This window comes from Plecotus auritus (genome assembly GCF_963455305.1).
Source record: "Plecotus auritus genome assembly, chromosome: 10".
NCBI classification, from domain to species: Eukaryota; Metazoa; Chordata; class Mammalia; order Chiroptera; family Vespertilionidae; genus Plecotus; species Plecotus auritus.
The window spans coordinates 404,679-424,630 of NC_137785.1; the positions used below are offsets into that span (position 1 = coordinate 404,679).

The 19,952-nt window shown below is 46.3% G+C and overlaps 1 protein-coding gene across 2 annotated transcripts; it reads left to right on the forward strand.

Moving 5' to 3' along the window:
- Positions 1 to 454: 454 nt before the first annotated feature.
- Positions 455 to 13,194, forward strand: LOC308235025 (zinc finger protein 587B-like). Of its 2 annotated transcripts, XM_080643627.1 has the most exons (4): positions 455 to 899; positions 3,693 to 4,408; positions 6,586 to 6,712; positions 11,252 to 13,188. In XM_080643627.1, the coding sequence occupies exons 2-4, from the start codon at positions 3,851 to 3,853 to the stop codon at positions 12,562 to 12,564; spliced, it is 1,998 nt and encodes a 665-aa protein (XP_080499753.1). In that variant the 5' UTR covers positions 455 to 899; positions 3,693 to 3,850; the 3' UTR covers positions 12,565 to 13,188. The 2 variants fall into 2 exon arrangements, with proteins under 2 accessions (XP_080499753.1, XP_080499754.1); XM_080643628.1 differs by lacking the exon at positions 3,693 to 4,408 and having other exon boundaries at positions 461 to 899; positions 11,252 to 13,194.
- The last annotated feature ends 6,758 nt before the right edge of the window (positions 13,195 to 19,952 follow it).

A 19,952-nucleotide genomic window follows, 5' to 3' on the forward strand; every position in this document is an offset into this window, starting at 1 on the left:
CGCCAGGGAGAAGATGACAACTTCCTTTAGCCATTTTCAAGATTTTTTTATATAATTTTCACCCGAGGATATTTTTTCCTATTGATTTCTGGAGAGATTGGAAGGGGGATGGGGGTGAGGGAGAGAGAGAGAGAGAGAAACTTCTATGTGAGAGAGACACATCCATTGCTTGTCTGCAGCAGGGGACTGACCCTGAGGGCTGAGGAACCTGCAACCAGGGAGGTGCCCTTGACTGGGAACCCAGCCTGGGACCCTGGGGCTGCGGTGTGGGTGCCTTTTAAGCAGGACCAGCTCTTTCCTGTGCCTCTGGGGGGGGGGAGGGGGGAGAGGGGGTCTCCTTTTCTATGAGTCAGATGGGAAATCGCCTGCTCTTGCCTCTGCCCTGGAAACTACATTACCCAGAAGGCTGTTGGCGGGCTGAGCCAAGGAAGGCTCCGGAAGGGCGGATCCCGTTAGGCAACTGTGTGGGGGCGGGACTTCCTGCATATGGATCTGGTGGCCGCTGTTCCTTCCTCCCGGTGGAGAGGCCTGAGCGACGAGGCGCGAGAGGCGTGGTCCCAGCTGCACGGACGCCGGTGTGTCTCTCCGCCATCCCGCCAGCGACCCGGTTCGGGGCGGCACGGGGTCCCCTCCTCACCCGCCGCCCCCGCCCGCTCCCCCTACAGAGTCCGGTGGCGGCGGCCGCACTGAGGTGCCCGGATGAGAGTCCGGTGGCGGCGGCCGCGCTGAGGTGCCCGGATGAGAGTCCGGTGGCGGCGGCCGCGCTGAGGTGCCCGGATGAGAGTCCGGTGGCGGGGGCCGCGCCGAGGTGCCCGGATGAGAGTCCGGTGGCGGCGGCCGCGCTGAGGTGCCCGGATGAGAGTCCGATGGCGGGGGCCGCGCTGAGGCGCCCGGATGAGGTGAGCGCGTCCCCCGGGCCACCCGGCTTCCCCCTCCCAACCCTGCAGCCCGGAATGGGCGCCCGTCCGTCCTGCAGCCCCGGCCCCGCGTCAGGACCGCGAGGCGCTGGGGGGTGACCCCGGGGTGACGGGGGCGGGAGAGGCGAGCGAGGGGCTGAGGGGCCGCCCGGGGAACAGCGCAGGGGCCTGGCCCAGGAGGACGCGGGGTCCTGGGGTGCGTCTCCCCTGCGCCCTAAACTGTGTGGGAGGCGGAGGGTTGGGCCTTCGCTCCTTGGGGCCGTGGGGGTCGTGAAGGGGGGACCCGGGCTGGGCTGGGGTTTGAAGGGCTCCCCATCCGGCTGAGAGGGAGCTGGAGGGGGGTGTGGACGGAAAAGGGGCCCCATGCGCACCCCACAGGCGCAGGGAAGGCCTGCGTGGCCGGCGGTCTGGCAAAGGGAAGACGGACGGAACCTCCATGGATGTTCTGAAATTAAAGCTTTCACCGGAAGAAGCGTATATAGTCCTGTCCTGGGCCGGACTCTTCCCTGACAGAGCTCACTCTGTATACATATTTAATTTCTTTATTGATTAAGGTATTGCCTATGTGTCCTCATCCCCCCATGACCCCCCATCACCCCCACTCATGCCCTCACCCCACCCCCCGTGTCCATTGGTCAGGCCCATGTGCATGCACACAAGTCCTTGGGTTGATCGCTCCCCCTGACCCCCACCCTCCCCTGCCTTCCCTCTGAGGATTGACGGTCTGATCGATGCTTCTCTGTCTCTGGATCTGTTTTTTTTTTTTAATATATTTTATTGATTTTTTACAGAGAGGAAGGGAGAGGGAGAGAGAGCCAGAAACATCGATGAGAGAGAAACACCGATCAGCTGCCTCCTGCACACCTCCCACTGGGGATGTGCCCGCAACCAAGGTACATGCCCCTGACCGGAATCGAACCTGGGACCCCTCGGTCCGCAGGCCAACGCTCTGTCCACTGAGCCACACCGGTCAGGGCTAGATCTGTTTTTATTCCTCCGTTTATGTTGTTCATTATATTCCACAAATGGGTGAGATCATGTGGTATTTATCTTTCTCTGACTGGCTTATTTCGCTTAGCATGATGCTCTCCAACTCCATCTATGCTGCTGCAAATGGTAGTAATTCCTTCTTTTTTACCGCAGCGTAGTATTCCATTGTGTAGATGTACCACAGTTTTCTAATCCACTCATCTGATGATGGGCACTTAGGCTGTTTCCAAATCTTAGCTATGGTGAATTGTGCTGCTATGAACATAGGGGTGCATATATCCTTTCTGATTGGAGTTTCTAGTTTATTGGGATATAATCTTAGAAGTGGGATCACTGGGTCAAATGGGAGTTCCATTTTCAGTTTTTTGAGGAAACTCCATACTGTTCTCCACAGTGGCTGCACCAGTCTGCATTCCCACCAGCAGTGCACGAGGGTTCCTTTTTCTCCGCATCCTCACCAGCACTTGTCCTTTGTTGGTTTGTTGATGATCGCCATTCTGACAGGTGTGAGATGGTACCGCATTGTTGTTTTGATTTTCATCTCTCGGATGATTAGTGACTTTGAGTATGTTTTCATATGCCTCTGGGCCTTCCTTCTGTCTTCTTTCGAAAAGTGTCTATTTAGCCCGGCCGGCGTGGCTCAGCGGTTGAGCGCCGACCTATAAACCAGAAGGTCAGGGTTCGATTCCCGGTCGGGGAACATGCCTGGGTTTCGGGCTCGATCCCCAGTGTGGGGGCGTGCAGGAGGCAGCGGATCCATGATTCTCATCATGGATGTTACTCTCTCTCTCCCTCTCTCTTCCTCTCTGAAATCAATAAAATATATATATTTTTAAAAAGTATCTATTTAGGTCTGTTGACTCTTTTTTGATTGAGTTGTTTATTTTCCTTTTGTTAAGTTGTATGAGTTCTCTGTAAATGTTGGAGATTAAGCCCTTATCTGTGATAACATTGGCAAATATGTTCTCCCATGCAGTGGGCTTTCTTGTTGTTTTGTTGATGGTTTCTTTTTTTTCTTTTTTTTTTGATTTTTTACAGAGAGGAAGAGAGAGGGATAGAGAGTTAGAAACATCGATGAGAGAGAAACATCGATCAGCTGCCTCCTGCACACCTCCTACTGGGGACGTGCCCGCAACCAAGGTACATGCCCTTGACCGGAATCGAACCTGGGACCCTTCAGTCCATAGGCCGACGCTCTATCTACTGAGCCAAGCTGGTTAGGGCGTTGATGGTTTCTTTTGCTGTGAAAAAACTTTTTATTTTGATGTAGTCCCATTTGTTTATTTTCTCTTTAGTTTCCATTGCCCTAGGAGCTGTATCAGTGAAGAAATTGCTTCGGCATATGTCTGAAATTTTGCTGCCTGTGAATTCCTCTAGTATTTTTATGGTTTCTCGTCTTATGTTTAAGTCCTTCATCCATTTTGAGTTTATCTTTGTGTATGGTGTAAGTTTGTGGTCTCGTTTCATTTTTTTGCATGTATCTGTCCAATTTTCCCAACACCATTTATTGAAGAGACTGTCTTGACTCCATTGTATGTTTGTGCCTCCTTTGCCGAATATTAATTGAGCATAGTGGTTGGGTCGATTTCTGGGTTCTCTATTCTATTCCATTGGTCTATATGTCTGTTCTTGTGCCAGTACCAGGCTGCTTTGAGAGGTCACTATATTTTTGTTTACTTACTTATTTTTTTTTTCTTTTGTAAAATCTTTATTGTTGAAAGTATAATGTACCGTATTTTTCCGTGTATAAGACACGATTTTTTTCTTTTTTTCTAAAATTGTTAGACTGAAAATCGAGAGGCGTCTTATACCCAGAAGTCAGCCAAGGAGGGAGCCACGTGGATGCGGAGCTGCCCATACCTTGTCCAACAGGCTTCCTGGGATCACGAGCCTTATTGTTACTGAGTCAGCTGATGCCATAATTGGAGGTGGAGAGTGCGCAGATGCAACAGGGACAGGAGCGCTCTGAGCCCATAAAGATGTCAGAAAATAAGAAGCGATGGTCTTACTCTGCAAAATTCAAACTGAATGTAATCAGCTATGCAAAAGAGCATGGAAATATAGCTGCAGAGAGACAATTTGGACCTCCTCCCACTGCGGGTATGATCAGACAGTGGAGAAAACAGGAAGAACAACTCCTTAAGATGCCCAAAGAGAAGAAGGCCTTCAGAGGAAAACCAGAAAAATGGGCAAACTTGGAGCAGAGGCTTAAGACTTGGATTAAGGAGCAGCGCCAGAGTGGCTTATGTGTGTCAATCAAGCTTATTCAAAGTCAGGCAAGAATGTTTGCAAGCAAAATGAACATTGTTGATTTTACAGGAAAGGCAAAATGGTGCTTCAATTTCATGAGGAGAGAAGGGTTGAGAATACGAACAAAGTTAGCTCAGAAAATGCCACCAGTTTATGAGGATGATCTCACATATATAGACAGCAACTCAGAAGACAGCAGTGATACAATAGAAGTTGAAGGAATGGATATGTCTTATACACAGAAAAATACAGTATGTCTCCTCCCTCCCCCATTGTTAATTGTTGGCTGTTAATTATCCTGCACCCAGCTAAGTAAAAAAAGTTTGTGTCTATCATTTTTTAAAAATATATCTTTATTGATTTCAGAGAGGGATAGAGAGATAGAAACATCAATGGTGAGAGAGAATCATGGATCGGCTGCCTCCTGCTTGCCCCCTACTGGGGATCAAGCCCACAACTCTGTGCCTGTGCCCTTTACCAGAAATTGAACCTGGGGCCCTTCAGTCCGCAGGCCGATGCTCTATCCACCGAGCCAAACTGGCTAGGGTATAATCCTATATAACAAAGAGCTAATATGCTAATTAGACCGAACAGCAGAGCAACTGTCCAGATGATCTTCCAGAGGAAACCAGGGCTGCGAGGGCCAAACCCCTTCCACGAATTTCGTGCGTTGGGCCTCTAGTATATTTTATTGATTTCGGAGAGGAAGGGGGAGAGGAAGAGAGAAACACCATGGAGGAGAGAGATTAACTGATCACCTGCCTCCTGCACAGCCTATACTGGGGATCAAGTCCCCAACCCCTGCATGTGCCCTGAACTGGAATCGAACCATCACCTCCTGGTTCATAGGTCTATGCTCAACCACTGAGCCACCCTGGCTATACTTTACCACCTCTTTTATACATCAGAATCAAAGGGCAGGACATAAGGGGAGGGGGGGCATAAAATCCATTGGTGATCGATTAGGGAGTCAGGAGAAAGCAAAGCAGGGAAATACCTGATATTGGAGAAAAAGATATTTTTACTTTCTCGTTACTTTAGGTCTCTGTTTGCAAGGCCACCAACCTGACCTTCCCTGCACTTGTCAGGTTAGCATGTGGCCTGTTTTTACCCACATCCCTGAGGGTTTTTGGTCCTAGCAGCTAAACTGATGCAGGCCCTATCAACTGGGCTTGGGGTATATATGTATATATGGTGGTATGTTAATTTTTGGGGGGAATTTCAGAAGGTTCTTTTTTTTAAATATATGTTTATATATATTTTTTTATTGATTTCAGAGGAAGGGAGAGAGAGAGAGATAAACATCAACAATGAGAGAGAATCACTTGTCAGCTGCCTCCTGTTTGCCTCTTACTGGGAATCGAGCCCACAACCTGGCATTTGCCCTTTACCGGAATCAAACCTGAGACCCTCCAGTCCACAGGCCGACGCTCTATCCACTGAGCCAAACCAGCTAGGGCCAGAAGGTTCTTTGGTTAATGTTTTTAGACATTTCAATAGTGAGGGGAAACATCCAGTGAGCAGCTGGACACATGGGTCTGAAATCTGGGGAGAGGTCCAGAAGGGAGACACGCAAAAGTGGTAGCTTTGCCCTGGCCGGTTTGGCTCAGTCGATAGAACATCGGCCTGCGGACTGAAGGGTCCTGGGTACAATTCCAGCCAAGGGCACATGCCTGGATTGCGGGCTCCATCCCCAGTAGGAGGTGATCGATGATTCTCTCTCTCCCTCTACTTTCTTCTCTGAAACCAATAAAAATCTATTTAAAAAAAAAAAAGTGGTAGCTTTTTTATGGACCAGGAAAAGGTGCCAGAGCTGAGGGAGAGGACCTGGGGTCTGAAGGTGTGAAGCAGCTAGAGATTACACAATGGTGTGCAGACTAGAGGATGTTTGAATTCATGGTCCTGTGTACTTTTGCTGTGTCTTGCGGGTATGATCTGGGACAGTGGTCGGCAAACTCATTAGTCAACAGAGCCAAATATCAACAGTACAACAATGGAAATTTCTTTCGAGAGCCAAATTTTTTAAACTTAAACTTCTTCTAACGCCACCTCTTCAAAATAGACTCGCCCAGACTGTGGTATTTTGTGGAAGAGCCACACTCAGGGGGCCAAAGAGCCGCAGTCTGCCGACCACTGGTCTGGGACATCCGATTGGGTTTGTGTGGTAGTAATGATGGAGCCCTTCCGGCACGGCCCAGAGCTTCGATGGCATTTACCTGCCTCCCCTCCCCTCCCCCTTGTCCGGCCTGTTGTTGGGAGGGTGATAAGAGTGATTAACGGGACTGTGATGAGAGAGCAGGCAGCACTGGCACTGAGGCTGGGTGTCTTCTCAGAACTGGGGGCCCTGGAGGCATTGGGTTGTGGGGAAGAGTAGGATTGTGGGTTCTCAGACAGACTGTTCCTGACTCAGTTGTATTCGCTCCGACAGGTTGGTGTGTCCTTTGAGGATGTCGCCGTGTACTTCTCCAGGACAGAATGGCGCCTCCTTGACGAGGCTCAGAGACACCTCTACCTCGATGTGATGCTGGAGAATTTCGCTCTCGTGTCCTCACAGGGTAAGACCATCCCTCTCCTGGTGCGTTCTTCTTTCAGCACACCTGCACCCCCCTCCCTCAGGATTGTACTTTGTTTCTTCTGTTTGACGCTCTGAGGGTCCTGAGGAGACTTGCCCCCAGGCAGCTACCCTTTGGCTCACTCCTGTTCTGTTTGTTTTTTTGTGTTTTTTTTTAATATATTTTATTGATATTTTACAGAGAGGAAGGATGCGGGATAGAGAGTTAGAAACATCGATGAGAGAGAAACATCGATCAGCTGCCTCCTGCACACTCCCCACTGGGGATGTGCCCACAACCAAGGTACATGCCTCTGACCGGAATCGAACCTGGGACCCTTCAGTCCGCAGGCCGACGCTCTATCCACTGAGCCAAACCAGTTTCGGCCCCTGATCTGTTTCTAAGGGTCCTTTTGTCTCACTCTAAGCTCTAATAAAATTAATCTCACTTCCACAACAACAAAAAACCCTCCCTCTCCCTAGGGACCTGGACTGGGATTTACATTTCCTCGTACCCGCCGTTGATGAAGGGTGCTTAGTTCTCACATGTCTTCTTTGGGCCCAACTTGCTGTCCTAGATTTCTGGGCAGTTCCTGTGTTTGGCTGGGCTGGGTTATTGGCACTGCTCTCTTTTCTTACTGCAGCCCCAGTACATTTCAACCAGATTAAATCTTCAAATCCAAGAATGTGGGATTCCCTTTCATTTGTTTGTGTTTTCTTCCTTTTATGTCATCACTGTCAGTGTAGAGACCTTTCAACTGTTTGATTGAATTTATTTCTATGTGTTTTTGATACTATTGTAAATTTGACTGCTTTCTTCATTATCAAAAATGTTAATGTATAAAAATGTAAATTATGTTTGTATGTTTGTGTTTGTATCTTATTAATTGGAGACGTTTATAGTAGGATTTTGACAGTTTTCTGTATGTAGTGTCCTGTCATCTGCCAGTATCTCTGATAATGCTTTGTAGTTCATAGTGTCGGGTGTAATGTCTTTCATTTCTGCTTTAATTTCTTAGACTCTTGTTTCTTGTTTTAGTCTAGGTAACGTTTTGCCAATTTTGTGCGTCTTTTCAAAAAAACAGCTGGCCCTGGCCAGTGTTTCTCAATAGTTAGAGCATCAGCTCCGGGACCCAGGGGTCTCGGGTTCAATTCCTGGTCAAGGGCATGTACCTGGGTTGTGGGTTCATTCCCCATGTCCCATGAGATGCATGTGGGAGGCAACCAGTCAATGTGTTTCTGTCTCCTCTCTCTTCCACCCGCCCTACCTCCCTTCTACTCTCTCAGAAGCCAAGGAAAAAATAACCGCAGGAGAGGATTAACAAAGAAAAATATGTAAACAAATAAAAAAACAACAGCTCTTAGTTATGATATTCCTCTTTTTGCCTTTCTTATAATTATTATATACTAGAGGCCTGGTGCACGAAATTCGTGCATTTGTGGGGGGGCGTCCCCTCAGCCCAGCCTATGCCCTATCGCAGTCCGGGAGCCCTCGGGGGATGTCTGCAACAGGCCTATGCCAGCAGTTGGACATCCTTAGCATCACCACCGAGGCGGGAGAGGCTCTCGCCACTGCTGCTGCACTCGCCAGCCATGAGCCTGGCTTCTGGCTAAGCAGTGCTCTCCTGTGGGAGCGCACTGACCACCAGGGGGCAGCTCCTGCATTGAGTGTCTGCCCCCTGGTGGTCAGTGCGCGTCATAGCGACTGGTCGTTCCATGGTTTGGTCAATTTGCATATTAGCCTTTTATAATATAGGATGTGTCACTGCTAACATTCATCACTTCCTTCTTTGCTAATCTTGTATTTACTTTCTTGTGTTTTTAGTTTCCTGTGGTACAAGGTTAGGCTGCTATGTGTTTCAGATTTGTCTTAATTGAGGCATTTATCGGTATATAATTTGCTCTTACGATTGCATTTCTTGCACCCCACTCATAAGCTTTAATAGATTGTCTTTCTATATACCAGTACATTGCCTCTACATATTTGTGGGTATTTTTTAAAATATATGTTTTTATTGATTTTTAGAGAGAGAGGAAGAGAGAGGGATGGAGAGATAGAAACATGGATGACAGAAAAACATCATCCATGGGCTGGCTGCCTCCTGGTTGCCCCTTAGAAGGGATGGAGCCCACAACCTAGGCATGTGCCCTTACCCGGAATAGACCCAGTGACATCTTCGTTCCTGGGTTGACGCTCAACCTGTGAGCAACACCAGCCAGCTCCTGTCGATCTGTTTGAGGTCTTTTTTTTTTTCTGTGACCCACTGGTTGTTTAAGAGTGTGTTATATTTAACTTCAACATATTTATAAATTTAGCAACTTTCTTGAAACTGGAATTGATTTCTAGTTTCTTACATTGTGATCAGCTAAGTATCCTGATGTGATTTCTGCTGATAGTTTGAGACTTGTCTTTTGACAAGTGGCAGGATAAGAATCTAGAAAACTTCTTGGGTAAATGGAATAGAAAAATTGAGACTAGAAATTAAACAAGGTCAGACTCTTTAGACAACTTACAGCCAACTTGTGAATTTAAGAGCTTACTTTCCCTGACCAAAAACACGTGAAAACAAATAGTGTACACCTCCCTCTCTAACCAAAGAATTCATAGCTTGAAACCCCCTGGTCTGAGAAAATACCGAAAAGAGACCCAATAAATGTCATTTGTGCCAGTTAACCCAGGGATAGATATCATTAAGGGAGGGATAGGTGAACTCAGGGGAACAAGTAACAAAAACCCCATTCAACAAAGACATACCCAAGATAAAAGTTAAAGCAATAAAACAGAACGAAAGACAACCCAAAACTTGGATTTTATGACATTGTTCTAATATGTCAAGGTTGTGGGTTAGATCTCTAATCAGAGCAAAGAAAAGAAGCAACCAATGAATGCATAAACAAGTGAAACAACAAATTCCCTCCCTCTCTCTCTCTCTCTCTCTCTCTCTCTCTCTCTCTCTCTCTCCCAGCGGTTGCCATCCTTTCGGACCTCATGCACCACCAGTGGTCTGCGGACGACCAGTTGGCGACTGTTGCTTGGCGACTGCTGCTCTAGACTATGCCCCTTCCCTAGCTTGAACTTCTAACTTGTTGCTAAGTTTTAAGGGTACCCACTAGATATGTAACCGAAAGAGCAGCTGGCAGCGGCAGCTCATTCCAGGCTTACCTGTGACCCTATCTCCACTTTCGGCTGGTCTCTGACATCCCTGTGAGCGAACAGCAGACCCTGTCCTGATTCACTTCTACCGTTTTGATCGTCTCTTCCCCGTGAGCGAACCGCAGCCCCCACTGGGCTCACTGCTTTCCAGTAGCTTCTCCAAGGGGCCAAGGCAGAGCACGTCCCAGGCTCGCTCCTGTCCTCTCCTGTTGCTGCTTCTGCCCCACGTTCTTTCTCTGTTTCTGTGTCCTTAGCCTTAAGAAGGGCAGTCTCACAGTCACCTGGGCTCTTGTTGACAGATCTTTCCTCCTCTAATTCAAGAAACCACCCAGTATAGTCTGGTCTGAGGCAGACCTGCCCCACCCTGGTCCCCTTTTGGTAACACCTTGATGTACCTAGAGAACGTTTCCTGTGTGGCTTGACAAGAATGCCTCTTCTGCTGCATTTGTATGTAATTTCCTGTATATAGTCAGGATTAGAGTTCCTCTGAAGAGTAATCAAACTTCAATAATTGCCCTAACCGGTTTGGCTCAGTAGATAGAGTGTCAGCCTGCGGACTGAAGGGTCCCCAGTTCGATTCCAGTCAAGGGCATGCACTTTGGTTGCGGGCACATCCCCAGTAGGGGGTGTGCAGGAGGCAGCTGATTGATGATTCTCTCTCTCATTGTTGTTTCTATCTCTCTCTCCCTCTCCCTTCCTCTCTGAAATCAATAATAAAAAGTGTTGAAAAAAAGAAACATCAGTAATGAGAAAGAATCATTGACTGGCTGGTTCGTGCAGGCCCTATGCTTAGGATGGATTAAAAAACCTGGATTGTTCCCTGACCAGGAGCCAAACCTGGCTCATAGTTGTTCACTCAAACACTGACCTACGCTGGCTGGGCCACATTCATATTCTTATCCAAAGTCTCGTAACTAGCAGGAAACATCCTGCAGGAAGCCATTTGCAGAAGAACAGCTAGTAGATCCTTCCTCATTTTGTGTCGCATCCTATAACCATGTTCCTCTCTTCCTGAATTCTTCCCCATTTAGAGATCATTAAATGTATAAAAGCCATTTTCTCAGATTCTAAGACATTTGTCTTGAAAATCATTGCATAGAATTATTCCTCTTGTGACAGATGGACATTTGTGATGAGATTACCTTTTTTTAAAAATTGATTTTTATTGGAAGGGAGAGAGAAAGATAGAGAAATGGAAACATCAATGATGAGAGAGAATTATTGATTGGCTGCATCCTGCATACCACCTAATGGAGATGAAGTTCACAACCCCGGCATGAGCCTCTTGGTTCATAGGTCGACCCTAAATCACTGAGCCCCCACGGCTGGGGGCGATAACCTTTTGCTGTAGGGTAACCATGTAATTTATCAGCGTTTCCTTTTGTTCAGGTTGCTGCTGTGGAACACGGGGTCCGGAGGTGTCCACTGAACAGAATGTTTCTGTAAGAATGTCACAGGCAAAGAGGATCAAAGTACTTTCGTCTTCCCAGAAGAGCCACCCCTGTGAGAGTTGTGGTGCAGTCTTAAGGGACATTTTCCAGTTGGTTGACCAACAGGGAACACGGCACAGTCCGAAACTCTTGAGGTGTGGGGCATGTGCAAAACCATTTTACTTCGGTGTAAAGTGTTACCAGCACCATGGGCAGGACATTACAGCAAAGTGTTTGATACGAGGTGTGGACAGTGCCTCACTTGTGAAGAGCAGCACAGTCAGTGTGTCCAAGCTTTTTACCAATCAGAAGGTCAGAGACAGCATCGTTACTGCCTCAGGACAACTTCAGCACCAGGCTCCTCATACCAAGGATAAACCAAGTGAACTCTCCTTGTCTGGGGTAACATTTCAAAACGGAAAAAAATTCCTTTGCCAGAAGGAATCTAAAAAAGCCATTGGCTGCAATGACACACTTGTTCCAGACCAAGCTGTCCATACTGGAAGGCAGTGTGTTGTGAGCCCTGAAAGTAAAAACTGTTTTAATGGAATCTCTGACGTTCGTTATCATCAGAAAGTCCACTCATTGGAAAAGCCGTATGAGTGCAGTGAGTGTGGGAAATGTTTTCAAGATCAGTGGATCCTCATTCAACACCATCAAGTTCATTCTGGAGACAAGCCTTTTGAATGCAATGAATGTGGGAAATCTTTTACCACTCTCTATGGTCTTCATCGTCACCAGAAGCTACACACGGGAGAAAGATCTTGCAAGTGCAGTGAATGTGGAAAATCTTTTACCAGAATGTCCCACCTTCGTTGTCATCAGAGAGTTCACACTGGAGAAAAGCCTTATGAGTGCGGTGAATGTGGGAAATCTTTTACCGGAAACACTGATCTTCATCGTCATATGAGAGTTCACACTGGAGAAAAGCCTTATGAATGCGGTGAATGTGGGAAATCTTTTACTAGAAACACTGGTCTTCATCGTCATAGGAGAGTTCACACTGGAGAAAAGCCTTATGAGTGCAGTGAATGTGGGAAATCATATACGACAAAGTCTTTTTTTAGTACTCATCAGAGAGTTCACACTGGAGAAAGGCCCTATGAGTGTAATGATTGTGGGAAATGTTTTACCTATAGCTCTGGACTCCATTATCATCAAAGAATTCACACTGGAGAAAGACCTTATGAGTGCACTGATTGTGGGAAATCTTTTATCACAAACGCTCATCTTCATAAACACCAGAGAACACACAGGAAAAAGTCTGTTTGAGTGCTGTGAATGTGATTAATCTTTTAGCCAAAATTCTAACCTCTGGACACATGAGATGTGTAGGAAATGTTGTTTCTTTGTTCAGTGTTAACACTGAAGGAAACTGAGGCTTCTGTTGTCTGACTTCCATCTCATAAATTCCATCCTCAACAGTAGGGAGAGTCTCCATAATTTTAGTTCGGTGGGAAGCACGTGCACTTATGTTATACTTTCTAACCTGCCCAGGGCTTAGTGCAGATTTGTGTCACTGCAGATATCTCTGACAGAATCCATTTGACCTGAACCAGCACTCAGCAGGTGCCCCAGTTTTCATCATGATCATCCTATTATCTTCAGGGAAGCTGACTTTGTTCTCTTATTAGTTGGAGGGAATTAGGTGTAACCTGAACCTGTAGGAGATGTGCATTTCATTTAGTCTACTTGGGGCATGGACCTCACCCATTGTTGTCCCCAGACGACATCATCTGAGTTCAGCTCGCAGCTTCCAAAAAACACTTGTTTCAGGGACATGAATTCCCTAGATATCGCTGGTGAATTTTTCCAGTGTCGAAGTCGCCATGAGAAGACTGAATATGTCCATGTCATTTTGGTTGTGGAAATAATAAAGGCCTTTTTGTTTAAGTCCTCTTTAATTTTGGATGTTTTCTTTGTGGGATACCTTAGAAGCATATTTGGGCTCTACAAGCATGAAGAATTAAACAATTTTTACCAGAGTCTCAGCCTTTCTCTGCTCCCGAGGGTAGAGTTTGGTGGGGAAATTAGCTCACCACTTTCCACCGAATTTGCATTGCTACCCACATCCTTCTAGGAAAGGGTGCAGGGTTTTCTGGTGCTCCTATGGTGACAACGTAACCTGTTTCTAGGATCAGCACGAATCTTTTATTTTCCACACAGGGTATGCTAGTACTTTTTTTGTTGTTAATCTTCACCCCAGGATATTTTTTTCCATTGATTTCTAGAGAGAGTCAAAGTGAGGGAATGAGAGAGACCCATCCATTGGTTGCCTTCCGCATGTTTCCCAACATGGGCCAGGGTTTGACCTGCCACCCAGGTATGTCCAGTTGCCTGGGAATCTAACCTGAGAGACACTGAAGCACAGGCCGAAGCTCTAATCACAGAGCCACACAGGCCAGGGCTAGGCCAGTACATTTGAAGGGAACTGCTCTTTCAGGTCTTACCTCAGGCCACCTGTCTTAATGTCTTCAGTTTCATCGGTGATGATCATGGGTTTTTTAGATCATACTGGTTACGGAATGATGGCAGCAGAATCACTAGCCCAGTCGGGAGTGGAGAAGACCACAGCCAGCCAGACGGACTCTGCGTCTTCTCCATGTGCATCCACAGAGATTTCTGTGGAAAAGACGGCAGGACCAGTGTCTTCACAAATATGAGAATCTCCAGGCATGTTTATCTTCTGAGGTCAACGTCATTGTCATGGAAAATAATAAAAGGCTTTTGTGGATTTCTGTACCCTCTTAGATGTTTACCTGATGTTCAGAGCACTCGGGCAAGAAATCAAAGATAAAGAAAAGTGGTATCTATAGACGAGGGATGTAGCTTTTGTGACCCAGCCAGTATTTCTGTTGACTTTGGTGAAAGTCCTTCATTGTTTGGTATAGTTGATGTCACAGAGACAAGATTTTACCTCCAGGGGTTATGAGGACCTGGATTGACTAGAGAGATGCCAAACCTATTTTCTAAGAAGTGTTGGACATACAAATTTTTTTTAAAGATTTTGCAAAAGTTGTAATTAGTAAAGAACATATTTCAAGTATATATAGACTTTTTTTTTTTTAAATATAATGATTTTTTTACAGAGAGGAAGGGAGAGGGATAGAGAGTTAGAAACATCCATGAGAGAGAAACATCAATCAGCTCCCTCCTGCACACCCCCTGTGGATGTGCCCGCAACCAAGATACATGCCCTTGACCGGAATCGAACCCGGGACCCTTGAGTCCGCAGACCGACGCTCTATCCACTGAGCCAAACCGGTCTCGGCTGTTTTTATTTTTTAATATACCAACATTTGTTTATCCATTCCTTTGTATCTCAGTGCATAGTCTGATTCAGTGGTCAGCAAACGCATTAGTCAACAGAGCCAAATATCAATAGTACAACGATTGACATTTCTTTTGAGAGCCAAATTTTTTAAACAAACTTTTTCTAACGCCACTTCTTCAAAATAGACTCACCCAGGCTGTGGTATTTTGTGGAAGAGCCACACTCAAGGGACCAAAGAGCCGTATGTGGCTCGCGAGCCGCAGTTTGCCGACCACAGGTCTGATTCAGAAGCTAAATGAATGTTTAAGGAGATTAGCAAGATATGCTCTAAACTGATTTCCCCCGCCTTTGCCTTCCAGCAGTATATGAGGAATTCAATTCCACCACATCCTAAAGAGTATTTGGGCCCTAACTGGTTTGGCTCAGTGGATAGAGAGCACCGGCCCGCAGGCTGAAGAAGGGTTTCGGGTTCGATTCCAGTCAAGGGCATGTACCTTGGTTGTGGGCTTACTCCCCAGTGAGGGGTGTGCAGGAGGCAGCTGATCGATGTTTCTCGCTCATCGATGTTTCTAACTCTCTCTTCCTCTTCCTTCCTCTCTGTAAAAATCAATAAAATATATTTTACAAAAATTGATATGAAGTGTGAGTCCTTTTCATCCATCCATGGTAACTTGAGGGAAAACATAGTGGGTGGAGCAAGCTAGAGTAATGTGAGATCTATGTTGAATTGTGGAAGTCAAGGCAGGACAGGTTTCATTGCTTCAACAATCTTTTCCTAGTTATCTCATCTGCGTCAGAGGCGCACTTCGTTCTTTGTTATACATCAGTGGATAGAGAAGGGTGTTCTCAGGCAGGCTTGCTCTAAGCCTCTGTTGGAGGAGTAGCCAGTAAATTAAAGAGAAACATTTTAAGTTACAGTCAATTATAAGGAGACAGGTGTGAACATATAAAAAGAGCAGGAAGAACAAGTGTGGAATCCTGAGGATTTTAAGAGCTCACATTTAGCCCTAACCGGTGTGGCTCAGTGGATAGAGCGTCAGCCTGCGGACTCAAGGGCCCCAGGTTCGATTCCGGTCAAGGGCATGTACCTTGGTTGCGGGCACATACCCAGTGGGGAGAGTGCAGGAGGCAGCTGATCGATGTTTCTCTCTCATCGATGTTTCTAACTCTCCCTCTCCCTTACTCTCTGTAAAAGAAATCAATAAAATATATTTTTTAAAATAATCCAACCCCCATTTAAAAAAGTCAAATAAGATAAAGATTATGCTCCGTATATTAGCTCTAAGGCTGATCTATACGAAGGTAGGACTAATAACAGCTAACATTTTAGCAATTTTTGAATAGAAGGTATTTGCATGCGGTATACAATTCAAAAAGTATGAAAAGTTGTACAGTGAAAAATAAATCTCCATTCCACCGTGGCCCACAGCCACCCAGTTTCCCAACTGGTATCATTCCAGAGACGCTCTATAGTGCCACAGGGTTGGGTGACTTGGTGTGTGAGAGTTGTTAAGGACTTTGAATGGAAAACTCATTGGTACTAACATCAGCTCCTGTTTTCAACACAGGAGACTGGCTTGAAGCCTGAAGTAAAGAAACCAATGGCCGCCGAAACCGGTTTGGCTCAGTGGATAGAGCGTCGGCCTGCGGACTGAAGGGTCCCGGGTTCGATTCCGGTCGGGGGCATGTACCTTGGTTGCGGGCACATCCCCAGTGGGAGGTGTGCAGGAGGCAGCTGATCGATGTTTCTCTGTCATTGATGTTTCTGACTCTCTCTCCCTCTCCCTTCCTCTCTGTGAAATATCAATAAAATATATTAAAAAAAAAAAAAGAAACCACTGGCCAAGTCTCATGGAGATTAAGAGACAAAGTTCATATTCTTGGAATCCATCTGCCTCCCATCCCCACCCCCCAACACGCACACATACACAAAGAGCTCTAAACAAAGGTGACTTCGATCTGTGGTTCCTTCTGCCCTGAACACTCTCCCACCAACCTCTGCCACCCCTTTGCCTAGCTAATCGGACGTTCCCTATACATTGTACAATCAGTTCATCTCTAAAAACATCTTGCTGGAATTGTGGGATGGTGTTAAACCTACAGGCTACTCCTAACTTCTCAGTTTGTGGAGAATTGGTGTCTTAACAATATCGAGTCTTCCAATCCATGAACACCGTATGTCTGGCCACTTATTTTAGGTCGTCCTGGATTTCATTCTTCAGTGTTTTGTAGGTTTCAGCGTGCCGATCCTATACAGGTGTTCTTAGATTTATACCTAAGTATTTCATTCTTTTCTGATCAACTGGAATGGATTTGGGCTTTTGTTTTTGGTTGATAATTGTAGTTTCCAATGATTTGTTGCTAGGATATAGAAATACAATTGGTTTTTGTGTGTTGACCTTGTATCCTGCAACCTTGCTAACTCTGTTACTATTCCCAGCTTTTTTATAGATTCCCGTAGGGTTGTCTCCCTACCACGGGTGGGCAACCTTTTTGACTCGAGGACCACAGTGGGTTCTTAAACTGGACCGGAGGGCCGGAACAAAAGCATGGATGGAGTGTTTGTGTGAACTAATATAAATTCAAAGTAAAGGAGAGGAGGGGAGAGCAAGAGAACCCTTCGCTCTTTCGGCTCCGCGGGCTGGATAGAACAGCCGAACGGGACGGATCCAGCCTGCGGGCCATAGTTTGCCCACGGATGACCTAGACAATCATGCCATCTGCAAATGGGGGCAGTTGCTCTTTCTTTCCGATCTGCATGCCTTCTATTTATCTGTCTTGCACTGGTTGGCACGTCCAGTAGGATGGTGAATCTACACTAATAAAAAGAGAAATATGCAAATTGACCGTACATCTGCAATGCCCACCAGCCAATCAGTGTGAGTATGCAAATCAACCCAACAATGATGGTGGATTAATTTGCATACACAGACGCGGAGCGAAGACTGAAGGCTCCGGCCAGATCGAAGACTGAAGACTGAAGAGGCTTGGCTTCTCTGCTGTGGCCGGAGCAAAGGCCTGGGTCCCGGGTGCCAGAGGAAGACTGGTGCCAGCAGCTGGGGGAAGGAAGGCCTATTGCATGAATCTCCACGCAATGGGCCTCGAGTATCAGTATTGAGAGCAGGCGTAGTGACCTCACTCCCCATCCTGGGAGAAAGCATACCCTCTTCCACCACTATGCTAGCTGCATCCATCTATGTATGTTAACCATCGATTTTCAGATTGAGAAAGTTCCCTTCTCTTACTGGTTTGCTGGTAGCATTCATCATGAATGGATGTTGAATTTTGTTAAATGCTTTTTTTCTGCAGCCACTGACAGAATCATGTGGTTTTTGTTAAGCCGTTCATATGGTGGAAAGCATCTATTGATTTGGGAAAAGTGGGACAGCCTTTTGTTCCTGGGATAAATCACAGTTGATTGTGGTGTGCTATTCTTTTTACATAATGTTGCCGGACTTGATTTTCTAGCTTTTTGTTGAGGATTTCTGGGTCTGTGTTCATGGGGACCCATCGGTCTGTGGTGTTCTTTTCTTGAACTGTCTTCATCCGGTTTTATAAAACAGATGCGTACTATACACTCTTCTGAGGTTTTGGATGATAATTTTACTATTATCATTTTTTAAAATATATATATCTTTATTGATTTCAGAGAGGAAGGGAGAGGGAGAGAAAGAGAGAAACATCAATGATAAGAGAGAATCATGGACTGGTTGCTATGACGTGCACTGACCCACAGGGGGAGTGCCGCTCAGCCAGAAGTCTGAGTGAGTGCAACAGTAGTGTCTGGCCGGAGCCTCTCCGGCCTCTGTGGCAGTGCTAAGGAGCAGTGAGCTGAGCGGTAAGGTACAGCGAGCAGGCGGGTGGTAAGGAGCGTGGGGTCCCGGACTGCGAGAGAGGGCTGTCCGAGAGGGCGCAGGCCGGGCTGAGGGACCACCCCCTCATCCAGTGTATGAATTTCATGCACCAGGTCTCTAGTATTGTTATAAAGTTGAACTGCTGAAACTTGTTCACTAAATCATTTGACTTGCATTAATGCTTTATGTCCCTGCATTTATATATATATACATTTTTAATATATTTTATTGATTTTTCACAAAGAGGAAGGGAGAGGGATAGAGAGTTAGAAACATCGATGAGAGAGAAACATCGACCAGCCGCCTCCTGCACACCTCCCACTGGGGATGTGCCCGCAACCAAGGCACATGCCCTTGACTGGAATCGAACCTGGGACCCTTCAGTCTGCAGGCCGACGCTCTGTCCACTGAGCCAAACCGGCCAGGGTCCTTCATTTATATTTTAAAAATTCACACACAAAAGAAAATAGAAAAACTGCCAATACAGACAGTCCTCGGGTTACGTCGGACTCGACATATGCCGTTTCGTGGTTACGTCGCCATCTCCCATTTATTTATAAAAAACAAAGTTCCGCCGAAACCGGTTTTGCTCAGTGGATAGAGCATCGGCCTGCGGACTGAAAGGTCCCAGGTTCGATTCTGGTCAGGGGCATGTACCTTGGTTGCGGGCACATCCCCAGTGGGGGGTGTGCAGGAGGCAGCTGATCGATGTTTCTCTCTCATCAATGTTTCTAACTCTCTATCCCTCTCCCCTCCTCTCTGTAAAATATCAATAAAATATATAAAAAAATAAAAAAAATAAAAAACAAAGTTCCCTCATTTCGATGTATGTACATATGTGCTTTATGTTTTTTATTATTTATTTACCACAAGTAAAGATCAGGAATTGTTATATTTCTTTTAAGTTTTTTTTTTTTTTTTTACTGTTTCACTTCATTACTGCTGTGTATGTGCTCCGTGTGAGTGATGAAGGTGCTTATGTAGGTGGGTTGCGACTTACCCGAAAATCGAGTTAGGTCGCACCGTAGGAACGGATCTCTGGATCTCTGACATAACCCGAGGACTTACTATAGCTGATTTCTGTCCCATATTTTCAACTTGCAATCCTATACTTAGGTACCTTTTGACTCCGGAGGGGGGAAATTCTAATGTTCAGAAATACCAATAACAGGAAGAAGAGATTTTTTTTTGTAAAGAATGAGCTGTGTCCCATCATAGTGGCTTCTTAAGCACGTTCTCCACGTATGCGGTGTGCTGGCTGGATGTCTCCTGGTATAACTGTTACACGTTTGGCAAGGAGAACACACAGGTTGGGGTCTTCAAAAGGCCAAATGGACAGGCCTCCCTTGCCTCCTGCGAAGCACCAATACCTGCCCTTTGGAAGCGCGGATCTGGTTTGAAGTCCTGAGCAATTTCTCCCACGGGACACTGGAAGGGAAGTCTGCGACTCAGAAGTTCAGTGGGCTTCTGATAACATCAATTTCTAGAAGCACCACCTTACCAGGCCTGCAGCCAGGAGGGTTCTCCACCCC